The 21,531-nt window shown below is 32.6% G+C and overlaps 1 protein-coding gene across 14 annotated transcripts in view; it reads left to right on the forward strand.

The window, feature by feature from the left end:
* The window catches only part of LOC121122343 (uncharacterized), a 110,930-nt gene extending 95,468 nt beyond the window's left edge, over nucleotides 1–15,462 (forward strand). For 6 of the 14 annotated variants that reach the window (XM_071890675.1, XM_040717307.2, XM_071890672.1 and 3 more), the window contains 9 exons: nucleotides 1,807–2,025; nucleotides 9,362–9,803; nucleotides 10,108–10,210; nucleotides 10,288–10,515; nucleotides 11,055–11,694; nucleotides 11,793–12,642; nucleotides 12,706–13,002; nucleotides 13,065–13,277; nucleotides 13,342–15,462. In XM_071890675.1, the coding sequence (XP_071746776.1) occupies nucleotides 1,807–2,025; nucleotides 9,362–9,803; nucleotides 10,108–10,210; nucleotides 10,288–10,515; nucleotides 11,055–11,694; nucleotides 11,793–12,642; nucleotides 12,706–13,002; nucleotides 13,065–13,277; nucleotides 13,342–14,891 (4,542 nt within the window). In that variant the 3' untranslated portion in view covers nucleotides 14,892–15,462. Of the gene's footprint in view, nucleotides 1–1,446; nucleotides 1,604–1,806; nucleotides 2,026–4,649; nucleotides 5,048–9,361; nucleotides 9,804–10,107; nucleotides 10,211–10,287; nucleotides 10,516–11,054; nucleotides 11,695–11,792; nucleotides 12,643–12,705; nucleotides 13,003–13,064; nucleotides 13,278–13,341 lie in introns of those variants that run through there. The other 8 variants (XM_071890676.1, XM_071890673.1, XM_071890679.1 and 5 more) reach the window with 7 other exon arrangements.
* Nucleotides 15,463–21,531: the final 6,069 nt, after the last annotated feature.

Consider the following 21,531-nt stretch of genomic DNA (forward strand, 5'->3'; position numbering starts at 1 on the left):
CCACCGTCCTTGGCTTCAGGAATAGCGTATTCAAATACAATTCGTTGAATAAAAACTACTAAAACCATACTATTTAACTATATTGAAACAGTAGCAGACATATGTAGAATTGTTGTGGTAAATTTTGGTCTGTCAAACCAGCTCGGAGTAACTGTGTCAAAAAACAAAAAGTTTTACAACTCTCCCTGATCTCCCCTACTACTATTTGCATGAAGAAACAAAAAGTATTGACAAGCATAGTCTTTTAATAATTTCAAATAATAGCAGACATTTGTAGGGTTGTTGTGTTAAAGTTTAAAAAAAAGTCGAACCGGGTCCAAGTAATTGTGACAAAAAAAAAGAAGATTATTGCAACTGTCTCCCCTATAATATACTGGGGTTTAGATAAGTCTTGTAATGTTATTAAAATAAAAATTTAAGAGGTTTCGTAGGTTTTTTTTGGTTTTTTTTTTAAATATCCAGTTAGAACATTTTGGCACGATAGTTTTATATGTGAAGTCGCCTTTATAGGTCATATTAAATACTCGCTAAAAGAAAGGTCTTGCCTTTCAAGCCCACGCCGGTCACACAAACATCATAAACATATTCTTAGTCAGCAAACAGGTGGTCAGGAGGATCATGAAACGGAATTCCCTCTCGGGATTTATCAAGGGTTTTATATCATTTTCCCTGCTAATAACAGGATCAATAGCGAAGGTTTTTTCATCACTGAAGAAAATGACACTGTTTAAGGTAATTCAGGATTTGTTTATAGAGCTGAAAATGATTTTTTTTTTTTACTTGACTAAGTAAACGTCGTTTCTGAAGCCTGAGGGACTTACCTCCATCCATTTTTACGGCTCTTGATACTGTGGACTTGGCAATGGTTTTTTCTGATCCAGCTCAGTCATTTTTATTCTTGGATTGGTTTAAAAGGCCTTTTGGGTAGATTCTGGAAAAGTTTGGTTGGTCGACGACTTTGAGGTTTGTCCTTAATGTTATATCTAGCTTAAAATCGTTTCCTTACACTCCAGGGCGTCTGGTTGCTCACTGGGAGCATGTTTATTATGCTTGTGTGGCCAACGTGGTTTAGAACGACAACTACCTTTCTTTTGACTTCTACTTTCCACTAAAGAGTATTTAATCTGAGCTCAACTATCGTATTAATAAATTCGAACAGGATGTTTACAAGAAAATGCCTAGGAAACCTCTTAAATCTTCATTTTAATAAGATTCCAAGACTTTTAAAACACCCGGTTATATAATATACTACACTAACGATTTCTTGAATGATAGTAATTATTATTATTATTGAGGGTCTGTTAGATGATAGAGTGAATGCTGTTGTTGTCTGCCATGGTAAGACAAACGAACAGAGGGGGGGAAGGAAGGCTTTCTCTTTTCTTTTTTCAAACGAAGAAAAGTGGAGAGAAGAAGAAGACATTATTGCTAGGAGGAAAAGAGAAAGGGAGAAAAAGGAGTTTGGTGCATAGTAAGTTTGTAAGTGGAACAATGTTGTTGAATATTCAGCTTAAAACTATGAAGTATACAATAGCAGTATCTGTAAGACTATGAAACATTTGAGTGATGATCCACATATATTCCAAACTGTAGACGTTGAGAGGTGTGTACGAGTAAATATATACTACAAAATCCAATGCACATATCTAATTTTCCAGTTCTAAACTTGCTTATCATTGTGTTTCAATTGTTCCTATGTGTATAAAGCATTTATTGATTGGTGTCTCTTTTTTTTATTTTAATGTTCTAATTCGATTGTTTAACAAATTCATTGTTTATTTTAATATTTGTATATTTGCATTTCAGGACTCTGTAAGAAGGTTTTTCTCAGATTACATAAAACGATTTTCCACTCTTGCTGGCCCGGTAATCACTTGTGGACCCGTATTGAATTGGTTCGATTTGGATAATCGTGGACATCGTCTACTTGTTTCAGAGGACTGTGCCATCAATACCCCTGCAGTGGCTGCTGCCTACGCTGTTACACGCTATGCTAAACAAGCTTCAGATGAAATTAGTTTTGAGGTATGTCATTTAATTACTTATCGGCTTCTGGGTATATTTTAGTCTTGAAGTTCGGTCTGGGAGTACTAGACCGGTCTGGGACCGCTATAATTTTAACTAATTTGGTCCAACTTTGGACTGAACCAGTCTTGTAGTAAAATGCTGTCTAACGGAGCGTCTTAGCTCAATGGGTAATGCGCTTAGGATAAATTATTCTCATTAACTCTATGTGCGTAAAAGTTCGATGCACGGTCGCTCCTAGAGAAGTCGATATACATTATGTACATGGATTTCAAAGAAGATTCTTAGGTCAGATGGAGTAAATGTAATTCTACAATGTTTACTTAAACTTAATCAGTGCAACTCCATCTGAACAATTAAAGAAGCATTGAAAAAAAGCTAGTCTACAAAAATTTCGATCCACGGTTTTAATTTTGGACTATAATTTGAATAGCGCTCCATATTGGTCTATAAAATCACTTAAGATCAAACTGAGAAAAAAAATTGGCTTCGAACCGAGTTTCAACATTATTAGTTATGCAAAATAGTGCTCCTAACTGAGAAATGTCATGAAAAGAAGTATATTTTGTGACGTTTTAAAAAAAACCCAGATAATCTCTTTACCTTTTAGCCTTCTTAAGGAAGGACTATTATGACTAAGTAATGAAGGAGTTCCTTATTTATTAATTAAATCAAAACAAGGAAGCTCCCTACTTACTTAGTGTTAGGACTTTCTATTTTATTCCATGCTTGTGTAGTGGAAAGATGTTATCTTCTCCTCCAGGTGTCCTTCTATTTCCTTATTCATAAAGACAGTTTTAAAAATAATCATTTACATATTATTAGTATTATATATGTATGTTGCCCTCCAACATAAAAACAAGCTGAATTTTTTTAAAAGAAAATTACTAAATTAAATTAATTGTATTTTTCGACGCATAGCAGTCGTCAATTTCTATCTACAAATTAATATGATTAATCCTATTTTGGGGTTGCAAATTGCATTTAAAAGTAGGAAAAATGTATCATCACTATAAAATAATAGAAAATGGATATATTGCATAAATGTAAATAAACTTTCTCATGAAATCTAATGAAGGCTCTAAAAGGCCTTCAAAAAAGAATGTCCTTTTTTTGTATTATCGTGTTAATATCAATATTATTTAATTAAAATAGTCAACTAAATTAAAATTTATTTGTAAAATTTGAGATTGCCCATGATGAATTGTGAGACAAAGTTGAGGAAAATAAAATTTTGTGAGGAAATTTTTAAGTAAGGATTTAATTTCATTTTGTTGAAGCAGAAATTGAAAAACCACAATTTGTCATTTGCAACAAAATTTTGTAAATAAAAGACATTGTGCCTAGAAATTTTCAGATATTTAGATGTCAAATTTAGTATATAGTCTGGTACTAGTTAGCTTAGCTCCAAAAATTCAGTGAAGAAGGATCAATCCAACTAATTTTGTTTCCTTGGTGTCACTACAACTTGGGAAATGTTAGTAAGGAGTAACGGGACCAGAAAGGTTGGAAACCGCTGCTATAAACTTTAGTTAACATTTTTCCTGGGTGACTCAATTTATTCGATAAATTTGTTATTTGAATACAGACCCTATAATTGATCGGAATTTTGTGTCTTGGAAATATTTGGCTGTAATTATATAATATAAATCTTGGGGTGAGAGCTAAATTGTCGTACCTCAAATATTTTTTTTACAGAGTTAAGCTTGAAAACTCAATTATTTTACTATGAATAATGGCATTTTCCCATTTTTCCAATAAAATGTATCTGAGAAATTCATTTCAACAGTCAAATATTTAAAAAAAAAAATCACACTTTTATGATTACATAAGTAGTAACACTAATATTTTTATTTTTCGAGTTACGACAATTTGAGACTCGACCCTCGAAATTATGTGAAAAAAAATATTCGCTCTGACTTCATTTTTGTTCAAGATTGTCTTCGTGTTAACTAACATCACATATATATTTGAGTTTTCAAAAAAGACAACTTGTGGCTTCTTCAGTGACGATTTTAGGAGTTATTTGTCATTAATAGAATCTAAGATATTAGTGCATTTTTGTTTTTAGGTCTCTTATTTTTGGATTTGCTATTTTTTTTAAGTCGAAGGAAAATCGACTTAACTCTCAAAAACTGGATATCATGAATTAATTTGAAAAAGTCTTCAGACAGGTTGTAAAAAGAAGACGGTTTGTCACCCTACCCTATAGTGTCCTGCTAAATCATATATTATGTCTTTTACAACTGTAAAATGATATGAATATCTATAATAATTTGACCTCTTTACAAGCACTCTAAACCTCTCTTTTATTATTAATGATTTCCAAATAAACGTGTTCAATAGAGATTAATATATGTCGGACTAAACATAATAACATGAAGTCAGTCCATTATTATATCACCATAAAAAGACTTGAATAATTTAAAATACAAAAAGTAATAATAACAATAAGAGGGGGGAGAGAAAAATCGAATTCTCTCTTCATCCCATACGCCTCCCTAGCTGCTTGTGTAGTATAGAGGCTTTGGCGTGATGATGATGTGAAGTAAAGGCGTGCTGCCTTTACTCTTAAACGCAATATACATAGAAGTAGTAGTGGTGGTGCGGATATTTCTTTTTATGATTTAAAGTCAGTTTAAAGTCGGACTCCTTGGACGGGGGTGTAGTTCTGTTGTTGTTCTCGTGTTGTGTGACTTATTTTGTTCGTATGTAGATTTGACTCTATAACTACTGAAGCAAGAGTGTATGGATCTGCTTCCCTGGTTTTTTATTTGTTATTATTATTTCAATGTATAATAGTTGTTGTTTTGTTGTGTGGTGCATCTAGCTACAATATATTCTATCTTTTCAACTAGCATGTTGAATGTCGTCAATATGGTTGACTATTAATCTGTGTATATGTATATCACATACATATTATTACTTAGACAATAATTAATTATTCGTCAGCAACTTTTGGTCAGTTGCTTTTGTTAATATGGTTTGCACATCAGACTCACACAGTCCGCAAATCAATCCGGTAAGAGAGAAATCTAATAATTCCTAGTATAAGAGAGAGGACATTCATCCTTTAATAGTTATTTGATAAAAAAGTGTATTTTAGTGTGATTTAATCATAATTCAGGGAGATGAAATGCTCCTCTGCTCACCGAGACTGTGACGTCTACTACTTAGTTATAAGTTATTATTATAATCACTAACTTGACAATTGTAACACTCACATCCAACTAACTAACAAGTGTACCTAGATATATAGTCTACTCATGAGATGTTATACGACTAATATCATAATAAAATAAGAAGTATTTACTATTATTTACCCTCTGTATTTCTATACAATACATAATATCATTTCCTTCCCCCCTATGTAAGTTACTTGTATATACTATTCTACACTGTATTTTTCATAGTAATATAACTAAGTATATATGTACATTTTACATATCTCTACTACCTATTAATAGATTTGTTTTCGTTTAAGGGGGGTGGGTGGGGTGGGGGAAGGGGCGAGAGACAAGTACAAGTCGTATATACCTAGTAGTATATTTGTAAATGTTCTTGCTTGGCTTAGTTCATGAGAGTATTCTTATTCCTTCTCCGCATCTTTAAGCTTGCTCCAAAGGCTTGTCCAACTTCAAATAAGACTCTTATATACTCGCGCATACCTTGCTTGGCTTAGGCCATGAGAGTATTCTTATTCCTCCTCTGCATATTTGAGCTCCAAATGCTGGTCCACATTAATTTGGATCCCAAATCTTCTGTAGACAACTTATATACCAGAGGAGGTGTCGTACTTGGTAGAGCAGCCACCACAAAACGATTTATTGAGACTCAGCCCTTTTGAATGGAGTATTTGTCTTGACAGCTTGACAAGTCATCTTTATGAAGAAGTTTCAGACTTTTGAGTCAATCCGAACTTTTTGAAACTTTTTTCAAGTAATAGGCCATGAGAGTATTCTTATTCCTTCTCTTTATATTTGAGCTCCAAATGCTGGTCTTATTTTCAATTAAGAGTCCTTTACACCTATGCAGAAGCGCTTGCTTACCTTAGGCCATGAGGGTATTCTGATTACTTATCTGTATCTTAAAGCTGCAAAGGCTTGTTACATACATATCTATGTAGAGGTATTTGTTTGACTTATGCCAAGATAATTTTCTTGAGGAAATTGAAAATTTTGCTTTATTCTTCATTCTCTGCTTCTTAAAGCTCCAAAGGTTGGTCCGCATTAGTTAACACACATACCATTTCATGTAAGAGTCCTATACACATGTGTAAAATTACTTGCTTGGCTTAGGTCATAAGATTATTCTTATTCCTTCTCTGCATCTGTAAGTTCCAAAGGCTAGTCCACATTACTTTACATACATACTTAGTTTTTAAGTAAGAGTCGTAACTATCTATATAGAAGCAGCACTTGCTTGGCTTAGGTCATGAAGGCATTCTTATTCCATCTTCGCATCTTTTAAGCTCCTAAGGCTTGTCCAATTTACTCTATATGAATAACATTTGAGCTATTATATGTATGTACATGCATTAGTAAAGTCAATAGATTGCGAGTCGTAAATACCTACCTATGTAGAATATCTTGCTTGGCTTAGACCATGACAGTATTCTTATTCCTTCATTGCATCTTTAAGGTTCAAAGGCTTTTCCAAATTACTCTTTGTGTATGTATCACATTTGAGCTAATTATTTATGCATTATTAAATTCATTGAATCAATAGGGATTTAGGGTGATGATGGTGGTAATATGATGATATAGTGTGGTGTCTCTTTACGTAGTTTGGTTTGTTCAGAAGCGGGCAGGTATAAAGCATTTATTGTTATTATTCCTTCTTAATTGCAAAGTGCCTTAAGAATCAAACTTTCACCTTACATTTCTTACTAAATATGTGTATATATATTATATATATACACATATTAAAGATTATTTCTTATTTTCTGGTTCTTTGGCAAAAGTACCTAATGATAAATAAACACATGTATAATGTAAAAATAGAAATACATTTTATTGTCTTTTACACATATGATGAATAATGATATGTAAGGAAGAAATGACCAATTCCTTGTTGGAGTGAAAGTAATGTCTACGTGACATAATTCGTGGGAATTAAATTGACAATTTGTAAAATTATAAATGATCACTGCTTCTTCTCCTTCTTTCATTGTCCTTGAATTAGAGATCTTTAAAAATATATCCAGAAGAAGAGGGTTGATTTTTCATCATGTATGTACATTAGACTGTCCCCTTTTTTGGTGTATAGTCTTTCCCCTTCTACATCCAGATTGATCTTTTTTACTGGGGATCATCAAAAAACTTAATTTTTACTTTATTTAATTTTAAAAATCGTAATTGGTCATTTCCTTAAGCCTCGTATACCGTTTCATAGTTGATGTTATGAGTACAAAATACAATTTTATATATTTATTAGCATTTGATTAATCAGTAAAGTATATTACGTACTTTGTTTTAATTATTTAAAGGGTCTAAGATTTGCTTCATGATTTGTGGTTTCTCTGTTTTATCAAAGAGGAGTTGACGAACAGACAAAAAGACGGACAAACTTTGTAATAATAATATAACTATGTGCTCTCCTTTTCTTTTCTGATTAAATATGACGCGTTGAGCTATATATACTCGTTCATACATAGTTTTTTTCTTAGATCAAGTAGTAATCGGACGCTCAAAAATAAGTCCTCCACACACAGACAGACACACTTTGCTTTATTATTCAAATATAAAGATAGTTTATAGAGCCAAATTTAACTCTTTCGAAATGATAGTTGTTTGACTAAAATGAAAAACATTACATATGATATAAGAGGGAAACTCCAAATCCTTGAGGACATATTTGTTTCTCTTACATGATTAAAAACAAGGTGTATAATATTTTTTACTCATAAACCACAAATTACAAAAAAAAAAAAATAGTATAATATTCTACTCAAAAGGCTTAAAAATGTTCAATTGCAGTGTCGTGGTGGTCCTTATTTGTTCTGACTAGTCCAGTCTTAGAACCAGTCCTGAGACCATAGGTTTTTAATATTGTAAGTAAAAAAGAAATATTGTTGTGTGACATCATCAAGGACTAAACTTTATATGTTTTTAAGAATGAAGTGGACGGCACTGCAGTCTTCAGTTTTAAATAAGGACCAATACAAACCTACCCAATTGTTCAAATTTAAATAGTTTGTACCATGTGTGCAAGGGGGAGGGGGCGGTGATAATAATCCCAAAGAAGGGGACAGTCTAACGTAGATAGATACATCATTCATGGGTGTATGTTACTTATATGTATCATCCTCCTATGTACTTCTACTATTAACTAACTTGCCTCTCCTACTCATTGTTGTGACTTCTTCTTTATGTGGTGCCTCATAATCATTTCTTTCCTCCTTTGAAGCGAGGATGACTACGACGGAGCGAGTCCTTGTCCTTCAAAATTTATGTGATTCCATAGACAAAAGATTTGATGATAACCCCTTTGTTTTTCTTTCTTTTTGGTTTCTTTCAATGATGAAACTAGTTTCAAAATTAATTACACTTCTTTGTTTGAAGGTAATTGCCAATGCATCATAATCATTCTTGTCATCAAAAGTACGTTGATTCATCAAGGTGACAACGTTGAATTGGACATCCTTTTGAGAGGGAGAGAGATGCAAGATTAATTGCCCTTTTGCTTTTATTCATACATATAATAATACATTAGTGTATTTTTCTCAAAGTTAGCCTGGATTACATATTTTGTATTTTTGTACATAACAATTAACGATCCATTTCGATTAATAAGTATATTTTGATGATTCATTCGAAGGAGTCGCAAATTGCACTTAAAGATCCTTAAAATTATTATCAATCAGATAAAATAGATTAAAAATGAAAGACTATTTCGGGGTCAAATAATTTGCCATATATCAAAAGAAGTTAAGAGTCAAATAGTTAATATTTTTAGGTATCCTAATCCATCCCTGCAATTGCAATATGAAACCCATAATTGAAATAAATTAAAATAAGTCAATTTAAAATATTGGGGCGTTTATACATATTTATAAAATATATTATATATTCTATTTGAAAGGCCATTTCGGAACTTAACAAGGTCTCATCATACGAATATATAGTTAATATTCTTAAGTATCCTAATCCATCCCATAAATTTCAATATGAAGCCCAAAATTAACCGATAAGCCTATAGTTTGTTACTTTTTACATATTCCAGAAGTAAATCAATATATTGTAATTTTGAATTACTCATTTTGTTTATAGTTGTTCCAAGATTGTTTTTGTGTTGATATTTCAAATAATTTCATTATGTTTTTTTTTGTACCTAGGTGGGTGATATGATCTCAGTCATTGACATGCCTCCACCAGATGAGTCAATTTGGTGGAGAGGGAAAAAGGGATTTGAAGTGGGATTCTTTCCATGTGAATGTGTTGAAGTCATTAGAGATAAAGTCCCAAGTGGTTTAAATCTTCCAGGATCAACCCCATCGGATCATAATAATACATTTAAGATGATTTCATCATCTTCAAATTCCTCTTCAGGTAGTGAAGGAGAAGAAGAAGAAGATGTAGTGGATGGGATTTCTCCTTCTTCTGCTTCTTCGGAGCCCACAAAACCTGTTCTACGAAAACATGGAAAATTAATATCCTTCTTTAGGAGTTTTATTCTATCTCGTCCCACGAGAGGAAAGTTGAAAAAATCCGGAATTTTGAGGGAAAGAGTCTTTGGATGCGATCTCTCTGAGCATTTATTGAATACAAGCCAAGAGAGTGAGTATTATATATTACAATAATAATAGTTTACATATATTTTCCTTACTACTTTATACATGTTTTATTTTGCTTTATTCCCATTTGAAGAAAAAATATAAAAATATTTTATGGTTATAGAAATGGATGAAAACTTTCACTTTTTGTTTCCTTCTTATTTCTTCCTCTTCGTTTTAAATATGTTGATGACGAAGAAGAATATGAACTGAAGGAAAGACGAAAATTGAAATAAAATAATCAATTTCATGTCGAATTAATGTCAAAAAGTGTTATATTTGTTTAATTTATTCATATTTCCTTTCAGTTCCCAAAGTATTATTTCATTGCGCGGAATTCATTGAATCAAAGGGTATCATTGATGGTATCTATCGATTATCGGGTATAGCGTCAAACATACAAAAACTTAGGTAAAGCTAACATTCTCCATTCATTGTTCATCCTGTTCATAATTAATGATTTACATTATTTTCTTTCTCCATTTCAGAGTTACTTTTGATGAAGATAGAGTTCCTGATTTATACAATGACAGGAGTGTTCTTCAAGATATTCATTGTGTGTCCTCACTATTGAAAATGTATTTTAGAGAACTACCCAATCCTATTTGCACGTATCATCTCTATGAAAAATTTGTAGAAGCTGCAAAATCATCTGAGAATCAAAGACTTATTCTATTGAGGGATGTTGTACAACAATTACCACCTCCAAATTATCGGTGTGTAAACCCTGCATGCTTACTTTTCATAAAATAAATAATATTTTTATTATTTCATGGTAAAATATTATTATTATTGAGAAAAAAATAAAAACTTTCTCAAACCCATTGCAAAATCCTTCTTGCTCCATCAATGCTTCTCTTCTTTTTCTCCCTTTACGATAAACATGTTTATTTTCATCACATCCCCATGGTGTTATAAATATAGTGCTAAGGCCCGATTACGCCATCGACCTTAAATGAAGTAACGTTATAAGTCCATAGTTAAAATTTAAGTCCTTTATGTATTCTATTAGTTTAGTTTTAATCGCCTGTTTACATATTTATTGTAACTACATTGAAAGAGACCATTTATAAAGATTCCTTCTTCATATAAGAGTCAGGAAACAGGTTATTTATCCTATAACATGAAAATAAAAACATTTAGAATTTCCTGACTTTAATTCTTCAAGTCCGGAAAGAGGACGCATAAATTTTTTAAGCCCACTACTTTCTCTTTCATTATGTTTTATCTTATTTTCCTAACTCTTATTTTGCAGCACACTAGAGTATCTGTCCCGGCATTTGTATCGTGTATCACTCAGAGGAAATGAAACCGGAATGACAGCAAAAAATGTTGCCATTGTCTGGGCACCTAATTTACTACGATCGAAATCTTTGGAAGTTGGTGGTGTGGCGGCTCTTCAAGGTGTTGGTATCCAAGCCGTTGTCACGGAGTATCTTATTCGTTATTGTGAACTTATTTTTAGTGAAAAAATGCCTACTTATACTGGTAGTGCCTGTACCAGTAGTAGTAATAATTCTAATAGTTCATCCAGTGGTAGTCAACAGTCTCAAGAAACACCCAAAAAATCCAGACCAAAGTCCTTAGCAATATCCACTCCCACTAAATTACTTTCATTAGAAGAAGCAAGAAGTAGAGCCCTTACTGCTGCATCAGGGAGCTATGTTCCTCAAGAACAGCGGTATATTGAAGTCGGAGGTGGTCCTAGCAATCTTCCGCCCACCTATCATACTGTAATTGATCTACCCAATAATAGCATTCGCAAACATTATTCAGAGAGAGCCAGTTCTAGGCATAGGAAATCCCCGGTAGGCTGGAAAACTATATTTACGTCTGGAAAAATCAAATATAAGTCCAATAACAAAATATCAGACTCAGAACATCTTACAAATAATGTAAGTCATTTCTATTATTATCTAAATATATTATGTACTCGTATTTCAAACGTATTTTCGTATTGATATCATTATTACTTGATTAATTATCCTTATAGGACGAAAGTGAATTTTCAACTACTACAACTGATGAAGATCACCAAAAGGTAACTGCCACCGCGTCATTAGATACAAGCTCTTGTGCAATGAATTTTAATGCAACTTTAAGACCTGTCAAAAGCGCTGAGAGTCTTATACCTCAAAGTGAACGTAGCTTTAAGGACTTGTCCTCCAGCTCATCTAGTCCTAATTCAGGTGAAGTGAAGGATGAGGTTGCTTCTCTAGAAACTGTTACTCGTGCTATTCTCAAGACTACCGCATCTAGGGATAGCCCCAAAACTCATAGTCGATCCAGTTCACATGATTCATATTTTGAACGAACTCCACTCTCTTCTCTTTCATTCAAGTCCTCTAAACCAATTAGTTCTGACTCGGAGAGTCCAGTGGATCCCAAATCATCTTCCCTAGATCTCTCAGAAATTCAAGTGAATTTTGAATTGGAAGAAAACGAAATGAAGATTTTTAGTGAGGACGAGGACGCTCTCATGTCTACGTCATTTACTTCAATTGACGATGATGATGACGAAGCTAGGCCTAGTTTTCGTCGCATTTCTCGTCATAACAGTCGAAAATCGGATCAACTTCGGATACCGATTTTCAAAGGTCCTAAGGAACAAGGAGCACCTTCTTCCCCCGTTCTCAACAACAATAATAATAATAACAGTGTCTTAAACAGTGAAGTTTCACCCAAAAAGAAAAAGTCAGATTTCACTCCTGGAACGTCTCCTAACGCTAATCTAGTCAAAAGATCAAAAATGGAAACAGAAACTGAAGAAATTATGAACCCGTCCTTAGCCATGTCCCCCTCTATTAAATTTATCGATGACAGGCCTGCAAGTGCTATTGAGGGTAATTCTGTTTTATATTTTACATTTAAAAATATACTTACGCGTATAATGTTTATCTTTAAAGTAGATCAAGAGTCTTTGTCAGATTGTTTGGAACATACTTCAAATGAAGAGAAGGAAGAAATTATACAATGTGAAACAGTTGCTATTTTTGATGAAAAATCGGAAAAATCTGAAATTAAGAATTCCATTGAGATGGACAGATTATCTTTTGTTTTTAGCAACGAAAATGATTTTGTTTGTAATGTTTCGCTAAATGAGGATAACCTTGATAAACTGGTGATTGCCGAGATTCATAACGATCCCCAAACAAAGAATAATGCTTCTGTAGCTGGTGATAATGAAGAAACAGATCAAGAAGGTATTTATATTTGTCATGTACTTTTGTTTCTGGATGTATTATAAACAAATCATTATTTTCAGAGCCATCAATTAGCACTGTAAAAGAGCTCTCTCTTGAAGTATTTTCTCCTGATGAAACAGACAATACAAAAGATGAATCATCAGATAATCCCATAAAAGATGATCAAATAATTGTAGAAAGCAATTTAGAGGATGATGGGCACTCCATTATAGAAAATTCAATAGAGAATTCATCTATTTCAAGTCCTATTGAAACTAGTTATTCCATTGCGGGTAATGAATTTGTTTGAATAAATTGATAAATTTCCATAAAAATGTACCTTAATAAATATTTCAGGTGCAACAGTGTCCGAAAATGAGAGCTTTTCTTTAACGTCATTTGAAGATGATTTCAAACCAAATGGTGAAGAAGAAGTAGAACAAGGAGAACGTCAGGATAAAGAGGATACAATACCTAAATTATACTCAACCTCCCCAACACAAGTTACTGAATTTAAAAAGGAGGACCCTTTATCTCCTCCCAAGTTTACATCAGAAGAAATAATAATTCGTCCCTTCACCCATGAATCTGTTGTAGCAATGGAGATAGATGAAGATTCAAATATTACTTTTATCAAGGATCCTTCCTCATCAACTGATCAACAGCATCCAAGTGTCCTCATGGAAATAGAAGAAAATAGTATCAAAGAGTTAATGACTGCTGTCCCTGTTCATGTTCTTGAGGACGGATGCGACGAAGAAGATGATGAAGAGGAGGAGGAGGAACAGTTGGGTCATTTCGACTATCAGCCAATTCAAACATCTTCTTGCTCCTCGGATTCATACTCACTCCTCCTGGAAGATATCAAATCCAGTGGTGGTCTTTCCACATCTTATAAGAAGAAGGGAACACAACAGTACTATACTCGCTCTAATAGCGTGGAGGAAAACAATGGCAGAATGAGTTCTCAGGGTATTCCTGAATTAGAGGCCAAATTGAATGAATCAAATTTGTTTAAGGCCAGTCGGGCAGTGTGCAAGTCAGAGGATTTTCCTAAAAAACTCTCAAAGAGAAATACAGAAACACAAATATTATCTCCTGGGGATGGGGGAGATGAGGTTCCTTTAGTCAGAAGAAATTCTATTCATAATGTTCCTTATGTCGATGTAAATGACCCTGGTACAAGGGAGCGTATGGAGCGTTATAAAGAAGAGCGTAGATCTCTTTTTAGGGCGAAATATAAGGTTGAAGATTATAGGGTGGGAAGTAGTAGTGGGGGTAACAGCAGTGGACATAAAGCAAATACAAATATGGTCAGCAACCCATCATCACCTATAAAAATACCTTCACCCTCATCGCCATCTCTATTCGATATTACTACAACGAGTGAGAGCACTATCAAGGATAAAAAGCCACCACTGGAAAGGATATCCACACAAATTCAAAATCATTTTTATTCTTGTTCTGCGACGACAGCCACAACTACGAATGTGTTGGAGCATAATTATAAAAATAGTAATCATACAAAAGTGAATGACAATAATAACCTCCTTCTCAACAACGAATATAACACCAAGCTTACAAAACCGACTTTGAGTCTACCAAGGAAAAACAATTCACCCTCCTCCTCCTCCTCCTTTGGTCTCATTAATGAAGACGTAAATGTGAAGGAGCGAGCTGCAATTTTCGGGAAAAAGAGCCGATCCAACGAAGAAAACGAGTCGAAGCGGAAATCACTGCCTATTTCTTCCTCCAATAGTAATCTACGCCTGCTAAACAACAATGGTAGTAGTAGCAGTAATTCAGTATCGAGAAGTCGGAGTAGTAACTCCGGTCATTTGGACAAGTCCCCCGTTTCACCAAATAAAATTAAAAACATTGCTGCATTGTTTGAACAGAAAAGTTAGTTGCACGACTGCCCAAATCAATGTACAATTAATTGTATTTGAAAAACAGAGAGAGGCGATTAATCAACAACCCTCATAGTTATTATTATTTGACTTTTATTTAATATATTTGAAAGTTCGTCATTGTCGTCTTATGTAATATGATGGTAGTCAATTTTTAATCATCTCAGATATTACATATTATTATATTCTTTTCATAATTACATATATATTATCTCTATCATACCTTATGCATATATTATTATAATAATTATTTATTTTTTAGTCATTTTAATGATCTGAGATTACCTACTTCTACTTTTTCTATTAGAAAAAAAACAACACAACTAATTTTGTATTTTTTAATTTCCCATTTTTTTTGCAATATTATAACTTGCTTAAGCAAATAATGCAAGTTTCTCTTTCTTGGCTGTGACTCTATTAATACACTATAATTATTAATTAATATTATTATTATTACATATTTATTCATATATTTTCCGCGCATACTTCTGTTTATCTGAATAATGATAAAGTATTTGTAATATATATTTTTCTGTCATTTTTATATGATTAAAGGAATTTAAATGAGTTTGCTGTGTTACTTTTATTCAATAAAAGTGTATCTCAATTTATTACTTAAATAGCAGGCTCATCAATGTTGAGTTGTATAAAATATGGCCTGCCGGTAAGTAAAAAGAAAATTGTGAACTGATTCTTATTTATTTTGTACAGTCAACTCTTAGGACGAATCCTTGGGATTAGTTCTACAATTGACGATGGCTTATAAAGTCAAATAACATATGACTATGAGATATGTTTTAAGAACATTGTGCATATCTTGCCAAAAGTTCAATAATTATCATTTTAATGGAATATCAAACGAACATAAAATTCAATATTTCTACTGAGTTACATAATTTATTCGATTGTTGTATAACATAATAATTTAAAATAACCTCAATGTTGTCAAGAGGGATTGATTTTATCTTCTTTAAGGACGGACAAGTGTGACTGGACTAAACTGCGGTCCTAAATAAGGATCGACACTAGATTATTGGTAACCCTGACAATTTGATTTATTGTTGGGTTGGAGAACAGCTCAGCTGTCATGAGGTTTTATTAGATAAGCTACACGCAGCTCTGAGAGGATGGAAATAAACGCAAATCCCACTCCGTATCTAGCAATATTATAGGCAGGAATTACTTCGATGTCCATCCTCAATTATACTCCAACAAAGATTTACACTTAGAACTCCCCAACAAATCCTCAGTATTACTTTCAGTCTTTCATAGACACGCGCAATTATGATTATCTTATATTTAGACGTTCTAGGAAACACCCTTCAGACTGCAAAGTATTTAAAAATCTCACACGCCTTAAGCTCATATTTTATACAATTCTATTCATCAGCTGTGTTTACAGCTGAAAAGGTTATCCCTTTGAAACAAATTTGCATTTATTAAAATATATATTTATCAAAAATAGACAACCATATTGAATAAGAATAAAAATCATTTTTTCTATTAAGATTAAGGAAAATAGAACTATAGAATGTTAGCTATAAATTATTATTTTTCCAGTTGAGTAACCATAAACTTAGACGTTGTTTAAAACATATATATATTTACATAAAAAGAGAGACGGAATAGATGGATCCTTTTCCTATGACGTCATAATGGTTGATGTCGGCCATCTCGGGTATCTAAACAACCAAATTGTTTAAGAAGAAACCCCCTTTTCCATTAATATTGGATGAAATGTTAAACTACTGCTGACTATTTGGATGTCAAAATTGGACTTGATACTATATTCTTATTTACATGAAGTGGACAATAAATTAATCATAATGTTTAACAAAGATCTTTAACAAAATATTATCCTATTTTTCATGTTCCTTATCGATCCAAACCCAAATGAATTGTCAAAACCTAGACATTTCACGGAGATTTTTGTTATTAATTAATTTAATTTAATTCAAATGTCACTGTTGATCATTGTCATTAAGTTGTATTCAATACCAGGTGTTAAACTTTTTATTATTTTTTTGACATCTGATAAAATCTTTTATTTAATAAAAATATCCACTAATAGTGATAGTACCCGGCATTGGTCGGAGTTATTAAGCATGGACGAACATACGAACTTTGTAGCATTGATATAGAAGATAACAAACAAACGCTACGTTTTTCATGAGCACACTCACACATAGTTACTCAATACTCGTTATTATTCTTTCATTTTTTGAAAAGCGAATATCTAAGAGCTTGACAAAATAACAAAAATTGTTGAGGTTCCCAACATAAAATAACTCTCACGCTAAAAAATGCTTCGGATTTACAGCCCTATATACAAATATTCGCCTTTCCTTCCTTTTGAATATGACGCGCTGAGCTTTAGCTGCACACGCTTGTTGTAAAAAATTAGTCTTTCTCAGACAATTAAACAAACACACAGTATGGTTTACTTATAAAGATGAGACAGGAGCTAACAGTACCTGTAGGCATCCAACCTCTTTTTCGAAGAAGATTGGGGGGGAGTGGTAATGCCGTTGCTCACCGACCCTAAGGCTCATGATGCTGGCTGGAAACTTTAATTATCTCTGTGGCCAACCATATGTCGTTTTGGATGTTGTGGGCTCTTTTGAAGATCCATTGTTTCTCATCCGAATAAAAAATGATTCAGTTACCATGGGGCTCCAAATCGTTAGGCAATTTTCTTCTGTGGGTAGCCTGGGTGGCGTTCATTTTGCCTGTAAAGATATTTTATAGAGGTGGTATAACTTCATCCTCAAGTCAGTGTTTTTTATCCTGGAGACTGTTGTACGGTTTAATTGGCGCTTTTTGGAAAGAACGTTAATTGGAGTCCTTAGAAGTACCTACACAGACCGTTTCAGGGCTATGAAGAATCTGGGAGTACTTATTTTGATACTCCGGGACTTGTGGGCTTTTCTCTTATATGCCCCCTCCGACCCTGTATGATGCAATTTGAAATTCCAGTTTAATTGCTCTATAGGACTTCAGTAACCAACCAAAATATTCAAAGCTGCAAGATGGGGACTGGAGAGTCGGCGAATCTGAAGTTTTGAGTCCAACTCTAATTAGTCAATAATTTAATCAGAGTTGTAAAAGCGCAATTAAAATAGAAAATAATATTATTAACATGATCGGAAATGATATTCTTTAAAACTAATAAAAGTAAATGTTATTGTTTAAAAATTTCCTTTTGTCTAATGAAATTGATGAGTCAGTCACTTTTCATCGACACTGACATCCATTGATGAAAAATGTCCTAACTCTTTAGCTCTAACATAGATTCTAAGCTTACTAAAGCAACAATTAATTAAAAAACGTTAGCATTCTAATTTCTCATGAACAAATCATTAATCATACGTATAAATTCGAATAAGCTAACAAAAATGTATTGCTGCCAGATAGCACAGAGATCCTGTGTCTAGTGAACAAAAACAATTGAGTTTAATCATTTTTTTTAGCAATCTAAGGCATGGGATCTCAATTTTTTTTATGCTTAAGAGCCGTCGACAAGATCGAACATTATTTTCTGAGTACTTGCAGTAAAATATATATATTATTAATTTAATTCATAAGAAGGTTTAATTGATGTTGATCAAAATTTATATTTGTATTTTATTTACTGACCTAGATATTTCGATTTTTTGCACTTATACGTGTTTTATAATCCAGTTCATTGGACGTAATTTGCAAAGTTATGTCATGTTATGCATGTAATTTTTTTCTATATTTAGTTTTTGTTAATTCAACTTAAATGTTTATATTCTATTGCGCAGCTAGACTATCCCCAGAAATTGCGCTAAAACTTAAAAAAGCTTAGAAAAATTTTTTGCTCAAAATAATCCATTTGTAATTAATTAGCTGTTCTTTGACTTATTAAAACAAGGATTGCATGTTAAGGTAGTTTATAAATTGATTCCGAATCCAGAGATAGAAAATGTCTGCATGAATTTACAAAGCGTTCATATTGACTATGAATACTGCAACAAATAATTGCTTTATGTTGGAGTGCTACATAGATAAGAATGTATAGACTGCTTCAGGGCACTATCATGGCATAATTTCATGTAAGCTGTTGACGAGGGAATAAATCAATCAAAAATGTATTTTGATATTCAGCTACTAGACATAAAAAGGAAAAAAATATAACTAGAACTGGTCGTACGCCTTTTATTAAAATACAATATTATATTAATTGTGTTTAAGCACAATTAGTAGATTGTATATTTGTTTATTATTTAAATAAATAATTAAGCAAATAAACTTTAACAAATCATTTTTATAATCAACGTGACAAGTCGCAATGTCTGTACAAGTTGAGGATACCATTATTTTTTTTCAGGTTTTAAGGTTGAAATAACTAATAGGTATAAAAATATTATTGTTTATAACGTAAATTATTAAACCAAAATGTTTCATGTATCATCTGACGAAATTGAATAAGCTGGTATTAATCATCTTTGCGATATTGAATCACTTCAGTTATTAACAAAGCATTAGTGAGTGGGAGCTCAGGATTTCTTGCGCGGTCTTGTTGCGACGTGATCAAGAGAAAGAGAGTGAAAGATGTGGAGGAGGCTTAGTATGTGTAACACTTTATTGCAAACATTATACTACCCGACAATGACTAACCTCCCAGGATATTTATATAGGGTTTCCAATAAGGGGTGTTATTTTAAGAAAAATTACATTTTGTGAGATAAATGAACGGACGTTTATTTCAATCTGAAGAGAAAGACATGCCATTAATAATGGAAAACAATATCACCCAAATGACCACTACAGCTATGCTTACAGTACCGTATCCTTTTAATTGAAAATTTCCATCTCCAAATCGCAAAGTGGCTATTGTTTACCCTCAATAGCTTCACGAGTTCCATCTTTGAGGTCATGAATCGACACTGGGATGTTGACGTAGACCTTATATTTCACGTGGCCCCAAAGGAAGAAGTCGAAAGGTGTTAAGATGATTTTTCGATGAAATTCTGGATCATTTTCATACATTTCAAGGACCCAATCAGCAAAGCCACGACGTTATTGATGATCGGCCGACTTGAGTTCTTGTGTTAACTTTTCAATTCATAATAAAACTATTCCTATCCTAACATCTGATGTAATCTTAAACTACAACAGTCCCTTCAAGTAAAACTATGTCAGGCTATAAGTATATTATCTAAAAAGTGAAAGAATCTTCATCTGAGCTTCGAAATAAACCTAAAAAAAGAAGTATTGGTGGGGCTTGAGGCCTATCCTTTTATCACAAAAAAAATAAAATATATATAATTAATTTCTAAGCTCTTAAAGCTACAAGTTTACTACATATATAGGAGTGGTATTAATAAAGTCAAATCCTCTATCCACTGGGGAAAAATAACTTTGTACGGGATTTTTATTGTCTATCCCTAGGGTTGTAAATCCTAAGCATTTTTTGCATTCGAGTCTTTTTGTTGTTGGTAACCTGAACAGTGTTTTTTCCCTACAGGATTTGTTGGAATCAGAGTAGAGTTAAGGATCTAAAACAGTCATTTTTGCTTGATACCTAGTGGAAACAGCGTTTATTTCTTTCATCTGACAATAACTCGGAGCAAAAATTAAAGGAACTCTCATAGCAGCTAAGCTGCTGTCCTCTCCAAAATTCGTCAAATTGTCAGAGTTACAGTACACATTTTCAGTTTCTTTTTTTTTCACATACCAAAAAGGCTTACGTTTTTCAGCCTTATCTTATCTTTATATGTCCCAGAATGAGCAAATAACAAATGTAGATTGGTTATCAATTTATTTATTACCATAGTTAAGTATAGTGATGCCACCTTGCGGATAAAAAATTTATATCGTTTGATTATACCTCATAGATAAGTTTTCAATTTATTGGAAAAAATATAACAATATTTTTTTTCAGATATTTTAACTAACTGGAGGGTTCAAAAATAATGAACTTCGCTAAGGTTTTACGGGTCAAAGTTTGATATAATATTATACAAGTAGAACCCTAATTGGAAGTCATCTCTAAATATTGGTAGTCAATTATGGGATATTTATTCTTAACTTTTGTTTTAAAGTAGAATAATATTAATCCCTTCGATATAATGTGATCCGTAAATTGAAAATCAATATCCAATTAGTTTTGTTATTCCAAACACGTCAGAACTAATCCCCATGGCTGATATTTTCAAGGATACACACTTGTATTTTCTTATACGAGTACAATACAAGTATATAGATAACACTCTTTATATTATCCATCTTTCCATATTACATACATCTCATAATACAGTTTGATCTACCAATAATTAGAAAATATAAAGTGCCAGAATATATCTAGATAAAAAAAATATTTTTTTATTTTTGGTTAGAACCTTGTAAGTACATAATTATAAAACTATTACCATTAAAATCCTTATTCGCGTGTTAAATTATTTTGTAGATGACAATCTAAACAAATTTTATTTTCTATAGCTGTTGATATTTTATTTCATTGTTGAGAAAAAAGAAAATCAAAGTATATAATAACAACGATTGGATGTGCTTATGAATGATGGATAATAAAACCTGATGATTTGTTGCGGAGTTATAATTATTAGTATTTATTGGCCTTAAAGTAGAATTGATGATCGACATCGGAGTAATT

The sequence above is a fragment of the Lepeophtheirus salmonis genome, chromosome 8 (assembly GCF_016086655.4).
Source record: "Lepeophtheirus salmonis chromosome 8, UVic_Lsal_1.4, whole genome shotgun sequence".
In the NCBI taxonomy this organism is placed as follows: Eukaryota; Metazoa; Arthropoda; class Copepoda; order Siphonostomatoida; family Caligidae; genus Lepeophtheirus; species Lepeophtheirus salmonis.